Here is a 16313-nt window from a genome sequence, read left to right as displayed (position 1 = left end):
TCCTGGGTAGTGACTCCTAATACAGAACCTCTTTCATCTCCCTTGACAGAAGAATTGATTTTAACACCTGTGGTAACTCGAGTAGTAGGGGCTTGGGGACAGCCAGAGGAAAAATGGAAGCGGACTCTGGCTGTTCCTTAAGTGCGGTTTATTTATAGTGAAAACACGCAAAACTGCAGTGCACAGCAAAACAAAAGAACTTAGGCAGCTCACCTTGGCTTCAGGTATCTCGAAATTAACAAAGGAAAGTACAAATAAAAAATAACTCACTTGACTGCAGTTCACCTTTACCCCAGTCAAGTTCCAAACATAAAGCTAGCAGGTTTCAACAATGTCACTCTCAAACTCAAACATAGCAGATCTTCTCGTACAGTGGGGCTCTTTCTCTGACTGTCTAACCTTCTAGGCCCTGAAGTGTTATACTCTGGTGAAGTGCTCCTCCCTTCACCCAGGATTCCCTGCAGGTCAACCTTAAAGAGGACTGAGCAAGGCTGCTGTGCCCGGTCCCTTAAAGTGGTCTGAGGGAGTTTTCTGTATACTCAAGTGGAACAGACTCTTAAAATGCCTTCAGAATTATGTTGGTGCCTGAGGTCTCTTATCTTGGTTCTTTTCCTTCTCCTTCAATTGTCCCATCACTGCCACAACAGGTAAGACTTTTCTCTGGATCTCCCCTTGCAACATTGCCTTCCTATGTTGATCATCCTTGTCATCTGTCAATTTTTTGCAACTGATTGTCTCAATATAGAAATTCCACTCTTAAGAAAAGGAAGAAGTTTTTATTTTTAAGATCGTCTCTCTTTTTTTTTTCTTTTGGATCCAGCAGTTTCCTCCTGCTCCTTTCTCCTTCCAGCTCAATTGAAACTAGAGCTGGAATATGGCATCAGGAGCCTTCATTTTCAACTACCGTGGGATTTCCCCACTCATTTTTTATCCCCCCTCAAATTATGTTTTAGTCTACCGTATATACTCATATATAAATCGATCTTGTGGATACGTTGAAGGCATTTTTTGGCTACAAAAGTAAGAAAATTGCTGTGACCCATTGATAAGTCTAGGGTAAAACCTAGAGGGCCTGTGACTATCCCTGGTGGTTCACTTCTTCTCTCTCCCCCTACCGGCTATCCCAGTGATTCACTCCTTTCCCCTCTCCCTCATGGCTATCCACGGGTCAATGCTAGTTTCCTCCTTCTCTCCCCTCCATAATTATTTTGACAACCATCCCTGGGTCCTTCCCTCCCTCCCCCATGGCTATCCCTGCTCATTTACTCCTTCCCTCCCAATACCTTAACTCACGAGCTACTAGAAGGATGACGATAGGAGTTTGGGGGGCATCCCTGGCCTGGGCTAAAGCTGTAGGAATGACAGGAGAGGTTGATCTAGCTGCCATGGTCATCACAGAGGAGCAAGGGGAGTGTGATTAGCTGTTCGAGGCAGCAACAAGGGTCCCATGCCCCGTGGCTGCAGAGAAAGTGCCGGCCAGTCTGGGTTTCTCAGATCGCAGTGAAGAGATGTGTGCCAAGAGAGTATTGGAGCTAACACCTGTGATCTCGGCTGAACCTGGAACTTACCATAACTCATTTGCTGCAAGCAGGATGACGACGGGAGTTGCAGCTGTTCAGATGCATCCTCCCTCCTACCACGCAGGGTCCCAGTGTTGCACTTTGAACCACGTGGTTCTAAACATTCCAATCAGGCACACAACTGAGTTGGATCTTTATGAAGACAGGCCCCTGCTGCAACAGATTCTTGTATGGAGAAAGATGAAGGGGGGTCTCTACCAGCAGTCTTTGTAGATCTGCATACCATGGTCTTCTGGGCCAATCCGGTGATATCATGAGTACCATGCCCCTGAGGCCTTCAATCCTACGAACTATTCTGCCCAACATGGGCCACGGGGAAAAGGCAGATCTGCACGAGGAGCATCAATAACCAAGGACCTTGGATCTCTCCTGCGACTGAAGAATTGAGGAACCTTGGCATTGCAAGAAGTCACCAGCAGGTCTAGAAACAGAAGGCACCAGCGATCCACTATGAGCTGAAATGCATCATCCGACAATACCCATTCTCCTGGGTCCAGACTGTGTCTGCTGAGAAAGTCTGCTCTTACAATGTCTTTTCCTGCAACGTGAGAGGCCAAGATCTCCCGGAATTGCCCTTCCACCCATTCCATAAGTTGGTCTATTTCCAGTGACACTTGCTGGCTCTTGGTTCCTCCCTGCCAATTGATGTAAGCCACCGTTGTTGCATTGTCAGACATTACTCGGAATGCTTGACCCTGCAGTCTGCCACTGAACTGCAAACACGCCAACCGGACCATCCAGGCTTCCAGGTGATTGATACTCCAGAGACACTCTTCTGTATTCCAGTGTCCTTGAGCCGTTAGTTCCTGACAGTGAGCTCGACATCTGCCTGTCGCATCATTGAGCCTGGCAATGTCAGGGAAATTCCCTTTTCCAGATGATCCGCTTGCAACCACCACTAGAGGTGAGAGCAGATTTCCTTTTGCAAGTGGAGCCAAATCGAATAGTCCTGAGGCTGAGGGTTCCAACGAGACAGCAGGGAGCGCTGAAGAGGATGCATTTGCACTCTCACCCATGGAACCACTTCCAGGGTTGCCGCCATCAAACAGAGTACCTATAGATAGGACCACACTGTAAGGCATATAGTGTTCACCAAAAGACGCACCTGTGACATCAACCTCTGAATACGAACTTCTGGCAGGAAAACTTTGCCCTGCCTTGGATTGAACCCAGGTACTCCAACAACTGAGATGACTGAAGACTGCTCTTGGCTAAGTTCACTGCCCAACTGAGCTCCTGCAACAGGGGGATCACATTGCGGGTCACCAGGCAGCTCTCTTCCAGGGACTTGGCTCGAATCAGCCAGTTGTCCAAATACGGGTGTAGTATGATTCCATCCTCTCTCAACTCTGCTGCCACCACCACCATAACCTTGGAAAAAGTTCTGGGAGTGGTGGCTAGACCAAAAGGCAGTGGCCGAAACTGATAATAGCACCCCAACACTGCGAAACACAGAGTACATTGCAGTTCCAATTGGATGTATGGATGTACACATCGCACAGATCTAAGGTCAGAAATTCCCTCGACTACATGGCCATTATCACTGAGCACAATGTTTCCATCTGAAAATGAGTCACCTGCAAATTACGGTTGACTCCTTTTGAGATCCAGGATGGGATGAAAGGAGCCCTCCTTCTTGAGCATAACAAAATAAATGGAATATCACCCCGTCCTTTCTTGAGACGTAGGTACTGGAACCACAGCCCTCAGACTAACGATCCTTGACATTGTAGATTCCTCCGCCTGCTTCTTCTGTGGGGAGTGGCAAAGAGACACCCTGAACACATCTGAAAATGAGTCACCTGCAAATTACGGTTGACTCCTTTTGAGATCCAGGATGGGATGAAAGGAGCCCTCCTTCTTGAGCATAACAAAATAAATGGAATATCACCCCGTCCTTTCTTGAGACGTAGGTACTGGAACCACAGCCCTCAGACTAACGATCCTTGACATTGTAGATTCCTCCGCCTGCTTCTTCTGTGGGGAGTGGCAAAGAGACACCCTGAACACATCACAAGAAACAGTGCAAAACTCCAGCGCATATCCTTCTCATATCACCTCCAGGACCCACTGATCTGAAGTGATCTCGAACCACCTCTGATAAGCGAGAGAGAGAGAGAGAGAGAGAGAGAGAGGGTCCCCCTATCTCCTGTTCCCGAGGGTGTGTTGGCAAACCTTCATTGTGAGGCTCGGGAGGATCCACTATCCGAGCCCGCACCTCACTTGGGCTGTCTGGGACAAAAAGACTGAGACCTGCTGAAAGGCCAAGTCCTCTGAAAGTTCGGCCTTTTGTAGGGACGAAACTGCTTGGAACCCCTGAGACGACTCCTCATACCAAAGGGGGGGCAGTAACTGCTTCTTATCCTCCAGCAACTGAGGAACTGGGGATTCACCCCACTTACTGGCCAGTTTCTCCAACTTGCTCCCAAACAAGAATGAGCCATTAAAAGGCAATTTCATAAAATTAGCTTTGGAGGTCGTGTTGGCTGACCAATTTCACAGCCATAACTGACACCTGGCCGCTATTACTGAAGCCATTCCTCTGGCCGAGATATGGTCCAAATCACAGCTTGCATCTGCTAAAAAAGGTGGTGGCGGGTTCCATAACTACTCTGGAATTCATCCAGAATCATCAACCTCCTGACAGAGAAGCAGACAAGAGTGAGCCACCAGGGAACAAAGGGAAGCTATCTGCAATGTCATTGCCACTGCTTCAATTGCTTGCTTAAGGATGGCCTCAATCTTATCATGCACATCCTTCAAGGCTGCTCCTCCCTCCATGGGGATAGTTGTTTGCTTAGAGAAGGCACAGACAAGTGCATCCACTTTCAAAAAATGCAGATGCACTCTTACCACTGGATCCAGGAGATACAGGCCTTCCAAGGTCCGACCCCCTTTGAAATTTGCCTCCGGGGCATCCCATTCTAGATCAATAAATTGTTGAATGGCTTCCATAACAGGGAAAAAACAAGAGGCTTTACGCAAGGAAACCAAAATGGGATTTTTCTTTGGTTCAGACATGGAATCTGAACCAGGTACTCCCAGCATCTTCAAGTCTGGGAAATCAGGGTCAACAGTTTATCTCTGTGAAGCAACTGCAACATAGTCCTATACGGTTCCAGTCCCAGAAGAATTTCCCCATCCAGACAGTCAGGGTCTGCCTCTTCATCAGTGCTATCTGGATTCCTGTCAGAAATAACCTCAGCTAACCGAGGTGTGCTTCGGCGCTTAAACATAGTACTGGAAGAGGGAGAGGTCACCGCTTGAGGATCTGACCTGCCAGGATTAGACGGGGCCAGAGGACTACGCCTGAAAAAAAGGATTGCAATCCTTCAAAAAATTCTACCCAAGAAAAGGCAGAAGGAGCCATGCCAAAACCAGAAAGCACTTGTGCAGGGCCCACTGAGGTGCTATCCCCTGCTGAGGAACCAGTCAAGAGAGTTCCAAGATCAGGTGTTCCTCTGGACAAGTCCTTAACTAGGCCATCATCAAGCTGGGAAGAACCATGCTTAGTAAAATCAGAGAAAGATAATCCTCCTTGAGCCTCTATGCAGCACTGACACGTTAGAGAAAGGCGCTTAAGTTTCTTGGTCACATGCACCATTAGTTCATAGGTATGCTTAACAGGTTACTGAAGATGTGCGGCCAACCAATTCACTCTGAAAAAATGTAAGCGCACAAAATATATGCGCACCAAAGTTAGGCGCCCCGAGTCTATGTACCACAAAACTAAGAGCACAGTCACTGAGCCAAACCTGGGCGCACAACAGAATGTGCTCTCAGGCAGCACGCCCAAAAGAAACTAGGCGCACAATTCAGACACACAGCCAGGCGCACATCGACAGTCCTTTAGAGGGCAGCCGAATGCGCAGAAAAGCACGCAAAAACGCCACCGCAGTCACCACGCAGCACACAGGAAAAATCCTAAACAGCGGGGCCTAGTCCACCCAGGCTGCTCATCCCACCAGGCTACCCAGTTCCCTTAATCCCCTACAGGAGCGAGAATTAACATTGGAATGGTGCGCCTAGTACGGAGACCGGAGGAAGTCCTACATAACCCCTCTACTCTGTCTCTCTCTCTACTTTTTTACTTTAAAAAAACAAAAAAAAAAATACTTACTTGAGCGCAGCCCTTCTCAGCTGAGTACAGAGATGGTCTCTGGCTGCGGGGAGAGAGGGCATATGCCATCACTGCCACTCTGCTTCCTGCACCCACTGCCTTTCAGCTGTTCAAACAGCTAAGTCTACGCCGGCTGAAAAACCAGCTACCAGACCAAGGTACTCATCGAGGGCCCAGAGAAATCACCTCAGGAATTCTCAACTGGGGGAGGGACAATTTGGTATCACCGCAGGAAAGCAGGGCTTTTTCTTTTTCTCTTTAAAATTCTCCTTCTAAATTCGAACAATCCCCAGTAGGGATATGCACGTCCACCATATGCTGGAGATGGAGAATACTAGGAGGCTGTCGCTGCAGGAGTATACATACTGTGACGTCAGTTTGCTCTGTCTCCATCTGCTGGCAGAGGTGCATAACCCACTGGTCCTGAGTCCATCTGTCTACTTGGTAGGAAAACATTTACCCATGAAAGAAAAAAAAAAAAGCTTTTGAAAATGAATCCACCCCCTTGTGTGTATATTTGATTTGCACTATTTAACAATACACATACTTTTACAGGTGTGGATTGTAGGAAAATATCAGCCTGTGGGATTTTTTCAAAACAGACCTACGGGTTATATGTCCGACAACCTTGTGTGCTTTCTATGCAGCACATGCTTCAACAGCTCCCAAACAAATACCAAGCAGACCCTTGAGAGGTATATTATGTGACCTGGAGCCAAATTATCTCTAACAAATTTCCCATTTGACCTACATAACAAATAGTGCACACCATAGAATAGGAATGAGCATACTGAACTGCAGTCTCCCCTTCCATCCATTCAACTGGATGCCCCCCACCCCGTAAGTTTGGTTAACATAATAAATGACAGCAGAAAAAGACTCCAGTGGTCCATCCAGTCTGCCTGCAAGAAAAAAAAAATTCTAAGCTAGTAACTGCCACTCCGTGCAGGTTACCTTTCTTCATTTCTGCCCTTTAGCTACTAGGGAACCTCTGTTTATCCCACAGCCTTTTGAAGTTCATTACCATTCTTGCCCTTACTATTTTGGGGAGGGTAATCCATGCTTTCACTACCTTTTCTTTGAAGAAATATATTCCATGACATTGTTCCCAAGTCTATCCCCTTGGAGTTTCATATCATAACTTCTAGTTCTACAGCTTTCTTTACATTGGAAAGTCCTTCTATTATCCGAAAGAGTAAATAACCGATTCACATTTACCTGTTCTAGACCTCTCATGATTTTAAAGACCTGTTCAGCTTGGAGAAGAGCGGCTGAGGGGGGGATATGACAGAGGTCTTTAAAATCATGAGAGGTCTAGAACGGGTAAATGTGAATCAGTTATTTACTCTTTCGGATAATAGAAAGACTAAGGGCACTCCATGAAGTTAGCATGGACCCTTGGTCTGACCCAGTATGGCAATTTCTTATGTTCTCTTTCATATCCCCCCCCTAAGGCGTCTCTTCTCCAAGCTGAACAGCCCTAACCTCTTCAGTCTTTCCTCATAGGGGAGCTGTTCCATTCCCTTTATCATTCTGGTCGCCCTTCTCTGTACCTTCTCCATCGCAACTATATCTTTTTTCAGATGTGGCGACCAGAAATGTAAGCAGTATTCAAGTTGCGGTCTTCACCATGGAGCAATACAGAGGCATTATTTATTTACTTACTTATTTAAACAATTTTTATTTACCTTTTTTTTTTTTTACTGGGGAGTAGTCAAAATGGTTTACAAAACGTACATGCATAATGAAAGAACATAAAAATAAATATCAAAAATTAACATGACTAACAGCAAATTAAAATACTGTACCAAAGCTTGAGAAGGGGGGGGGGGGGGAGGGGGGAGGGAGGAGATCAAAGTAAACTAAACGAAAAAGACAATATCTGGTGCTTGGAAATTACTAGAGATGTGAATCGTGTCCTCGATCGTCTTAACGATCGATTTCGGCTGGGAGGGGGAGGGAATCGTATTGTTGCCGTTTGGGGGGGTAAAATATCGTGAAAAATCGTAAAAAATCGAAAAAACGTAAAATCGCAAAACCGGCACATTAAAACCCCCTAAAACCCACCCCCGACCCTTTAAATTAAATCCCCCACCCTCCCGAACCCCCCCCCAAATGACTTAAATAACCTGCGGGTCCAGTGGCGGTCCGGAACGGCAGCAGTCCGGAACGGGCTCCTGCTACTGAATCTTGTTGTCTTCAGCCGGTGCCATTTTCCAAAATGGCGCCGAAAAATGGCGGCAGCCATAGACGAACACGATTGGACGGCAGGAGGTCCTTCCGGACCCCCGCTGGACTTTTGGCAAGTCTTATGGGGGTCAGGAGGCCCCCACCAAGCTGGCCAAAAGTTCCTGGAGGTCCAGCGGGGGTCAGGGAGCGATTTCCCGCCGCGAATCGTTTTCGTACAGAAAATGGCGCCGGCAGGAGATCGACTGCAGGAGGTCGTTCAGCGAGGGTTCCGGCGCCTCGCTGAACGACCTCCTGCAGTCGATCTCCTGCCGGCGCCATTTTCCGTACGAAAACGATTCGCGGCAGGAAATCGCTCCCTGACCCCCGCTGGACCTCCAGGAACTTTTGGCCAGCTTGGGGGGGGCCTCCTGACCCCCACAAGACTTGCCAAAAGTCCAGCGGGGGTCCGGAAGGACCTCCTGCCGTCCAATCGTGTTCGTCTATGGCCGCCGCCATTTTTCGGCGCCATTTTGGAAAATGGCGCCGGCTGAAGACAACAAGATTCAGTAGCAGGAGCCCGTTCCGGACCGCTGCTGGACCCACAGGTTATTTAAGTCATTTGGGGGGGGGTTCGGGAGGGTGGGGGATTTAATTTAAAGGGTCGGGGGTGGGTTTTAGGGGGTTTTAGTGTGCCGGCTCACGATTCTAACGATTTATAACGATAAATCGTTAGAATCTCTATTGTATTGTGTTCCATAACGGTTTAAGACGATATTAAAATTATCGGACGATAATTTTAATCGTCCTAAAACGATTCACATCCCTAGAAATTACCAAGTATTGTTCCTGGTAATTTTGCATTCGAAGAGATAGAATTCAAAAAGAGCTTAAAAACCTCTCTTGCTGTCTGGGATCAAATTCCAAAGCTGAGTGCCTGCAACAGAAAAAGCACGCTTTCTGATGATGTCAAGTCAGGTAGTCTTAATTGTCGGTACTTGCAATAAATTCTTATGGGCTGAGCGGAGCATTCCAGTTGGTTATTACATAGAAACATAGAAATGATGGCAAAAGAAGACCAAACGTCCCATCCAGTCTGCCCAGCAAGCTTTCGCACTTCTTTTTTTTCTCACATACTTAACTGTTTCTCTTGGCTCTTAGTAACCTTTTTCTATTCTATTTCCCTTCCACCCCCTCCATTAATGTAGAGAGCAGTGTTGGAACTGCATCTAAGTGAAATAGCTTAATTTAGTTAGGGGTATTAACCACCGCAATAAGCAAGCTACACCTATGCTTATTGCATAGGGAAGAGGAAGAGCCTAGTGGTTAGAGCAGTGGACTATGAACCAGGAGACCAAGGTTCGAGTCCCGCTGTTGCTCCTCGTGACCTTGGGCAAGTCACTTTACTCTCCATTGCCTCAGGTACAAAAACTTAAATTGTAAGCCCTCTGGGGATAGAGAAATACCTACAGTACCTGAATGTAAACCAATGTGATATCTCAATTGAGATCGAATGTCAATATATAAAAAAATAATAAAATAAATAAAAATGCTTATCTGTTTATTCAGACTATGTAATTCAGTCCTTGTTGATTGTTGCCTGAATATAGATCTGCCTTTCTTCATTCCCCCGCCATTGAAGTTTCCATTTTATTCACCATTCCCTTCCTAATAATTACTAACATTGTTTGCTTTTTTGACTGCTGCAGCACACTGAACTGATGATTTCAATGTGTTATCCAATATCCACTATGAAGCCTAGATCTTTTTCCTGGGTGGTAGCTCCTAATATGGAACCTAACATTGTGTAATTACTGCATGGGTTATTTTTCTCTATATGCATCATCTTGCACTTATCCACATGAAATTTCATCTGCCATTTGGATGCCCAATTTTCCAGTCTCACAAGGTCCTCCTGCAATTTATCGCAATCTGCTTGTGATTTAACTACTCTGAATAATTTTGTATCAACTGCAAATCTGATTACCTCACTCGTCATATTCCTTTCCAGATCATTTATAAATATATTGAAAAGCACAGGTCCTAGTACAGATCCTTGAGGTACTCCACTGTTTACCCTTTTCCACTGAGAAAACTGACCCTTTAATCCTACTGTTTCCAGACTTTTAACCAGTTTGTAATCCATGAAAGGACATCACCACCTCTCCTATGACTTTTTACTTTTCTTAGAAGCCTCTCATGAGGAACTTTGTCAAACGCCTTCTGAAAATCCAAATACACTACACCTATGATTCACCTTTATCTACATGTTTATTAACCCCTTCAAAAAAGTGAAGCAGATTTGTGAGGCAAGACTTGCCTTGTATAAAGCCAATCTGACTGTACACCATTAAATCATGTCTCTCAATATGTTCGGTGATTTTGATCTTTAGAACACTTTCCACTATTTTTTCTGCCACTGAAGTCAGGCTAACTGGTCTGTAGTTTCCCAGATCGCCCCAGAGCCCTTTTTAAATATTGGGGTTACATTAGTCACCCTCCAGTGTTCAGGTACAATGGATGATTTTAATGATAGGTTACAAATTTTAAAATAATAGATCTGAAATTTCATTTTTTAGTTCCTTCAGAACCCTGGGGTGTATACCATCCAGTCCAAGTGATTTACTACTCTTCAGTTTGTCAATCAGGCCTACCATATCTTCTAGGTTCACTGTGATTTAGTTCAGTTCACTGAAACATTACCCATGAAAACCTTCTCTGGAACGGGTATCTCCAACATCCTCTTCAGTAAACACCAAAGCAAGGAAATCGTTTAATCTTTCCGTGATGGCCTTATCTTCTCTAAGTGCTCCTTTAACCCCTCGATCATGTAACGGTCCAACTGACTCCCTCGCAGGCTTTCTGCTTCAGATATATTTTTAAAAGTTTTTACTGTGAGTTTTTGCCTCTACAGCCAACTTCTTTTCAAATTCTCTCTGAGCCTGTCTTATCAATGTCTTACATTTAAATTGCCAATGCTTATGCTTTATCATATTTTCTTCTGTTAGATCCTTCTTCCAATTTTTGAATGAAGATCTTTTGACTAAAATAGCATCTTTCACCTCACCTTTTATAACCATGCCGGTAATCGTTTTGCCTTCCTTCCACCTTTCTTAATGTGTGGAATACATCTGGACTATGCTTCTAGGATGGTATTTTTTAAACAATGTCCACGCCTCTTGCACACTTTTTACCTTTGTAGCTGCTCCTTTCAGTTTTTTCTAACTAGTTTTCTCATTTCATCAAAGTTTCCCTTTTGAAAGTTTAGCGCTAGAGCTGTGGATTTACTTGCTGTCCCCTTCCAGTCATTAAATCAAATTTGATCATATTATGATCACTATTGTCACGCGGCCCCACCACAATTACCTCTCTCATGAGATCTAAAATTGCTCCCTCTCTCTCGTGGGTTCCTGAACAATTGCTCCATAAAACACTCATTTATTCCATCCAGGAACTTTATCTCTCTAGCATGTCCTGATGTTATATTTACCCAGTCAATATTGGGGTAATTGAAATCTCCCATTATTACTGCATTATATATACCCCTGCAGTGACATCAGCCTGCCAGTATTCTCGTCAAAAGAAACTGGACAGACCGCAAAAAACTTGATTAAAAACATAACCATTTCAATACTCTGCCAAAAGGCAACACTGAGCTTAGATAAGAATGTAGGAACATTAGTCTAAGGACTGGACTAACAAACACTTACTAGTAATCCCTGGAACAAGTAGTCACGCAGAAGGACCATACTAGAACCATTCAGCAGCCAAGGGAGGAAAGCTGGATTCATCTGGCTATCTTAAAGAAAAGGAAATTATCAGATAAGTAGTAATTTCTCATTTCTTAGTGCCTAGTCAGATGAATCCAGAATAAGTGGGATGGCTACTCCAGAATAGGGCAGGAGGATGTTCGCAGTCCAGGCAAAACTGCATGTGCAAAGGCTGCGTCCTCCTGGGCCTATACATCCAGATGATAAAACCTGGAAAAGGTGTGTAAGCAGGACTACGTCGCCGCTGTGCAAATGTCAATGGCAGGGAACAATCTAAACGTCTGTCCATGACACTGCCCGAGCCCTAGTGGAATGAGCCCTAACCTGACTAGGTAATGGCTTGCCAACATCAACATATGCTGCCATGACTACCTCCTTAATCCAGCAAATTACTGTAGCCCGCGAGGCCAGCTCTCCTTCCTTAGTACCGCCGTGAAGGACAAACAGGCGATCCATTTTCCGTAAGAGCTCAGTAACCTCCAGATACCGGATGATACGTCTCTTGACATCCAAGGGTTGCAACAGATGATACTCTTCTACATCTCTCTCTCTCTGTCCAGAATCGACAAGGAGATGGATTGATTCAAGTGAAAATCAGTGAACACCTTCGGTAAAAAAGAAGGAACAGTACACAGCTGTATCGCCCCTGGGGAGGAATGGCACCCAACAAGACAAGGCATGCAGCTTGGAAACTCTCCGCACAGAACAAACTGCTACAAGAAACACTGCTTTCAAGGTCAGTAACCGCAAGTACAGGGTATGCATCGGTCTAGACGCAGGACCTGCTAACAAATCCAAGACCAAATTTAGACTCCGTAAGGGAGGACGAAGATGTTTCACTCCTTTCAGGGAACAGGTCACATCAGTATGAGCTGACCAGGCCCCTGAAACAGGCGAGAGCTGCTACTTGTAACTTTAAGGAATTAAAGGCCAAACATTTATTCAAGCCATCCTGCAAAAATTTCAAATCGAGTGGAATCTTAGCCGAATGAGGAAGAGTACCTCAATCCTCAAACCAGGCCTCAAAACACTCAAACTCGCAGATAGATCAAGGAAGCAGAGAACTTTCTAGCCCTAAGAAAGGTGGAAAATCACTGCCACAGAGTATCCACCATTCAGCAGTGAGCCCTCTCAAGGGCTATTCCATAAGACTAAATCGAGTCAGATCCTCATGAAGAACCAGACCCTAACTTAGCAGGTTCCTGTGTGCCGGAAGTCAAAGGGGTGACTCCCCCAGGAGCGGCCACAAATCTGCATACCATGGCCTCCTGGGCCAATCCAGAGCAACCAAGAGCATCATCCCTCTGTGGTGCTCGATCCTTTGGATCACTCTGCCCAAAATAGACCATGGAAGAAAGGCATACAACTTGTCTTCCAGCCACTCTTGTACCAGGGCATCGATCCCTAATGACTTTGGATCTCTTCTGCGACTGAAGAATCGTGGAACTTTCACACTGCGAGAAGTCATCAGGAGGTCTAGGAAAGGGGGGGGGGGGGGGGTGGGGGTTTCCCCAGTGATCCCGAATCAGCTGAAACACCTCGCCTGACAAAGCCCATTCTTCTGGGTGCAGACTCTCCCAGCTGAGAAAGTCTGCTCTTACATTTTCTTTTCCTGTTATATGTGAGGCTCAGATCATCTAGAGATGCACATCTGCCCATTCCATAAGCTGATCTATTTCCTGCAACATTTGCTGGCTCCTCCCTACCGACTGATGTAAGCCATGGTCGTCATATTGTCCGACATTATCCGGACCAACCAGCCCTGCAGCCTTTCGCTGAATTACAAACATGCCAACCGGACCGCCCTGGCTTCCAGTCAATTGATGTCCCAGAGAGACTCGTCTTTATTCCAGCGCCCCTGGGCCATCAGTTCCAGTCATTGAGCTCCCCAACCACGGAGGCTCGCATCTGTTGTCAGTACTAGCCAGTCCATTGGCACTAGAGAAACTCCCTTTTGTATATGATCTGCCTGCAGCCACACTGCAGTTGGGAAGAGACTTCCATTGGCAGGAGGAGCCGAATCCAATAGTCCTGAGACTGTGTGTGCCACTGAGACAGTAGAGAGCACTAAAGAGGACACATATGTGCCCTCACCCACGGGATCACTTCCAGGGTTGCTGCCATTAAGCCAAGGACCTGCAAGCAAGACCATATGGTCAGGCGCAGAGTGTTCAATTATAGAGATGTAGCTGTGTTATCAACTTCTGAATTCTAGATTCTGGCAGGAAAACCGTGGTCCGCTTTGTGTTGAACCGAACCCCGAGGTATTCCAATGACTGAGCAGTCTGAAGACTGCTCTTGGCCAGGTTCACCACCCAGCCGAGCTCCTGCAACAGGGAGATCACCTTGCAGGTCACTCTGCAGCTCTCTTCCAGCTACTTGGCTCAAATTAGCCAGTCATTCAAAATACGGGTGTTTGAGGATCCCAATGCTGCCGCCACTACCACTATTATCTTGGAAAAGGTCCACGGGGTGATGGCTAGACCAAAGGGCAGGGCCAGAAACTGATAATATCATCCCAGAATAGCAAACTGCAGAAAGCATTGATGCTTCAGTCGGATGGGAATATGAAGGTACACCTCGGACAGATCCAAGGTCAGAAATTGCTGACTGCACAGCCCTTATTAACGAGCGCAATGTTTCCATAAGAAAATGCATCACCCACAGATGACGGCTGACACCTTTGAGATCCAGGATGGGACGAAAAGAGCCCTCTTTCTTGGGCACAATGAAATAAATGGAATATTGATCTGTATTTTCTTGAGATGTGGGCCCTTAGACTCAGGAGCCTTGCCAATACGATTTCTACTGCCTGCTTCTTCAGTGGTGAGTGGCAGTTAGACACCATGAACATGCCCCAAGGAACACTGCAAAACTCCAGCGCATACCATTCTCGTATTACTTCCAGGACCCATTGATTCAATGTGATCTTGACCCACCTCTGATAGAAGAGAGAGAGAGGCGTCTCCTCATCTCCTGTTCCCAGGGCTGGGTTTGCAAACCTTCATTGGGAGGGTTGGGAGAGTCTACTACCCAAACTCACACCCCCTTCTTGGCTGTCGGGGATGAAAGGATTGACACCTACCAAAAGGTCGAGTTCTCAGAGGGGATGTTCCTCTGTAGGGATGAAAAATGCCTGATCCTCTAATATATCCTCTCATGTTAAAAGAGCATAGCATCTGCTTCTTATCCTCTGGCAAACGAGGAACCGGAGATTCGCCCCACTTACTGGCCAATTTTACCAACTCGCTCCTAAATAATAGCGATCCTTTAAAGGGCAATTTGGTAAGGTTCGACTTGGAGGTCGCATTGGCCAATTTTTCAGCCTTATAACTGACACCTGGCTCCTACTATAGACGTCACTCCTCTGGCTGAAGAACGGACCAAATCACATCCCGAAGCGGCGGCCGAAGGCATGTGTCTAGCTGTTTTTTGGGGTTTTTTGCACGTCCAAAAATACTAGGCTTCCAAAAATGTGGGCATCCAACACTTAGGCATATCACACCCAAGCGACCCAATGCCTAAGAGTCCAAAACAAGTGCCATAAGCTTAAGTGCACAATGAAACTAGGGCGCACAGGCAAGCGTGCGGCAACTAAAGGCGCCGCTTAACTCAGATGCACGGAATACAAGGCCTGACTAAACGCCAAAAATTGGACGCACAACTTGGATGCTCAGCTAGTCGCACATGCTGAAACGACAATCCTGTAAAGGGCAGCCTATGAAAAGCACGTGAAAAACCTATGCGGCCTACCTCATGGCGCGCAGCAAAAAGCATCAGTGGGGTCTAGCCTAAAAAAGCCGCTCAACCCGCCAGGCTGCCTACGTCCCTCGACCTCCCACATAGTGGGACGAACATTGGAATGGCATGCTGAGCATGGAGACTGGGAAAAGGAGGAAGCGTTACACTACAAAAAAGCCTTTTTTTATGTCTCTATTTTTTTTTTTAAACTTACCTGAGCTCAGCCTTACCTGGCCGAGTATAGAGATGGTCTCTGGCTGCATGGGGAGAGGGCATATGTTGTCACCGCCGTGCTCGGCTTCCAGCACCTGCTGCCTTTCAGCCACTTAAGCAGTTAAGTCCACGCCAGCTGAAAAACCAGCTACAGGACCAAGGCACTCATCTGAGGGATCATGGAAATCACTTCCAGAATTCTCTACTGGGGGAGGGACCATTTGGTATCACTGCAGAAGAGCGGGACAAATTTTCTTTCCTTAATTCTCCTTTAAAATGAAGCAATCCCCAGTAGGAAGATACATGTCCACCATCTGCTGGAGATGGAGAATACTGGCAGGCTGATGTCACTGCAGTCTACTCCGTCTCCATCTGCTGGTAGAAGTACAAATCCCACTTATTCTGGATTCATCAGACTCTACGCTAAAAAAAATCAATTTTGAAGTCACTGTGCACACTTTCCAGTATGTACTTTCTACTTGCTGTAAAGCACATGAAAAGTCCACAGGTACTTTTGTACCTTTGGTGCATGCCCAGATGTATTTTAAAGGCATCAGAATCTTAAAATGAATTTTCCATGCCACTGGCGTCAATGTATACTAAAAAGTACAGGTGTGACATGGTCAAACCACGAGATTACAGAAAGAACTCTCGCGGCAGAGTTCTGAACCGCCTGAAGGGCCTTAATAGAACAGTGACCCCTAGGTACCTACAATTTCAATA

The 16313-nt window shown here is 46.1% G+C and overlaps 1 protein-coding gene across 4 annotated transcripts in view; it reads right to left on the bottom strand.

Moving 5' to 3' along the window:
- The window catches only part of OGFOD1 (2-oxoglutarate and iron dependent oxygenase domain containing 1), a 205061-nt gene that overhangs the window by 183987 nt on the left and 4761 nt on the right, over positions 1 to 16313 (bottom strand). For 3 of the 4 annotated variants that reach the window (XM_029608711.1, XM_029608708.1, XM_029608712.1), the window contains exon 2: positions 8765 to 8803. The exons of the other annotated variant lie outside the window; for it this stretch is intronic. In XM_029608711.1, the coding sequence (XP_029464571.1) occupies positions 8765 to 8803 (39 nt within the window). The remainder of the gene's footprint in view (positions 1 to 8764; positions 8804 to 16313) is intronic. 4 annotated transcript variants of the gene reach the window in all.

The sequence above is a fragment of the Rhinatrema bivittatum genome, chromosome 7 (assembly GCF_901001135.1).
Source record: "Rhinatrema bivittatum chromosome 7, aRhiBiv1.1, whole genome shotgun sequence".
Taxonomy (NCBI): Eukaryota; Metazoa; Chordata; class Amphibia; order Gymnophiona; family Rhinatrematidae; genus Rhinatrema; species Rhinatrema bivittatum.
Note: the sequence above shows the minus strand (reverse complement) of the source record. Positions and strands in the feature narration are given on the sequence as shown.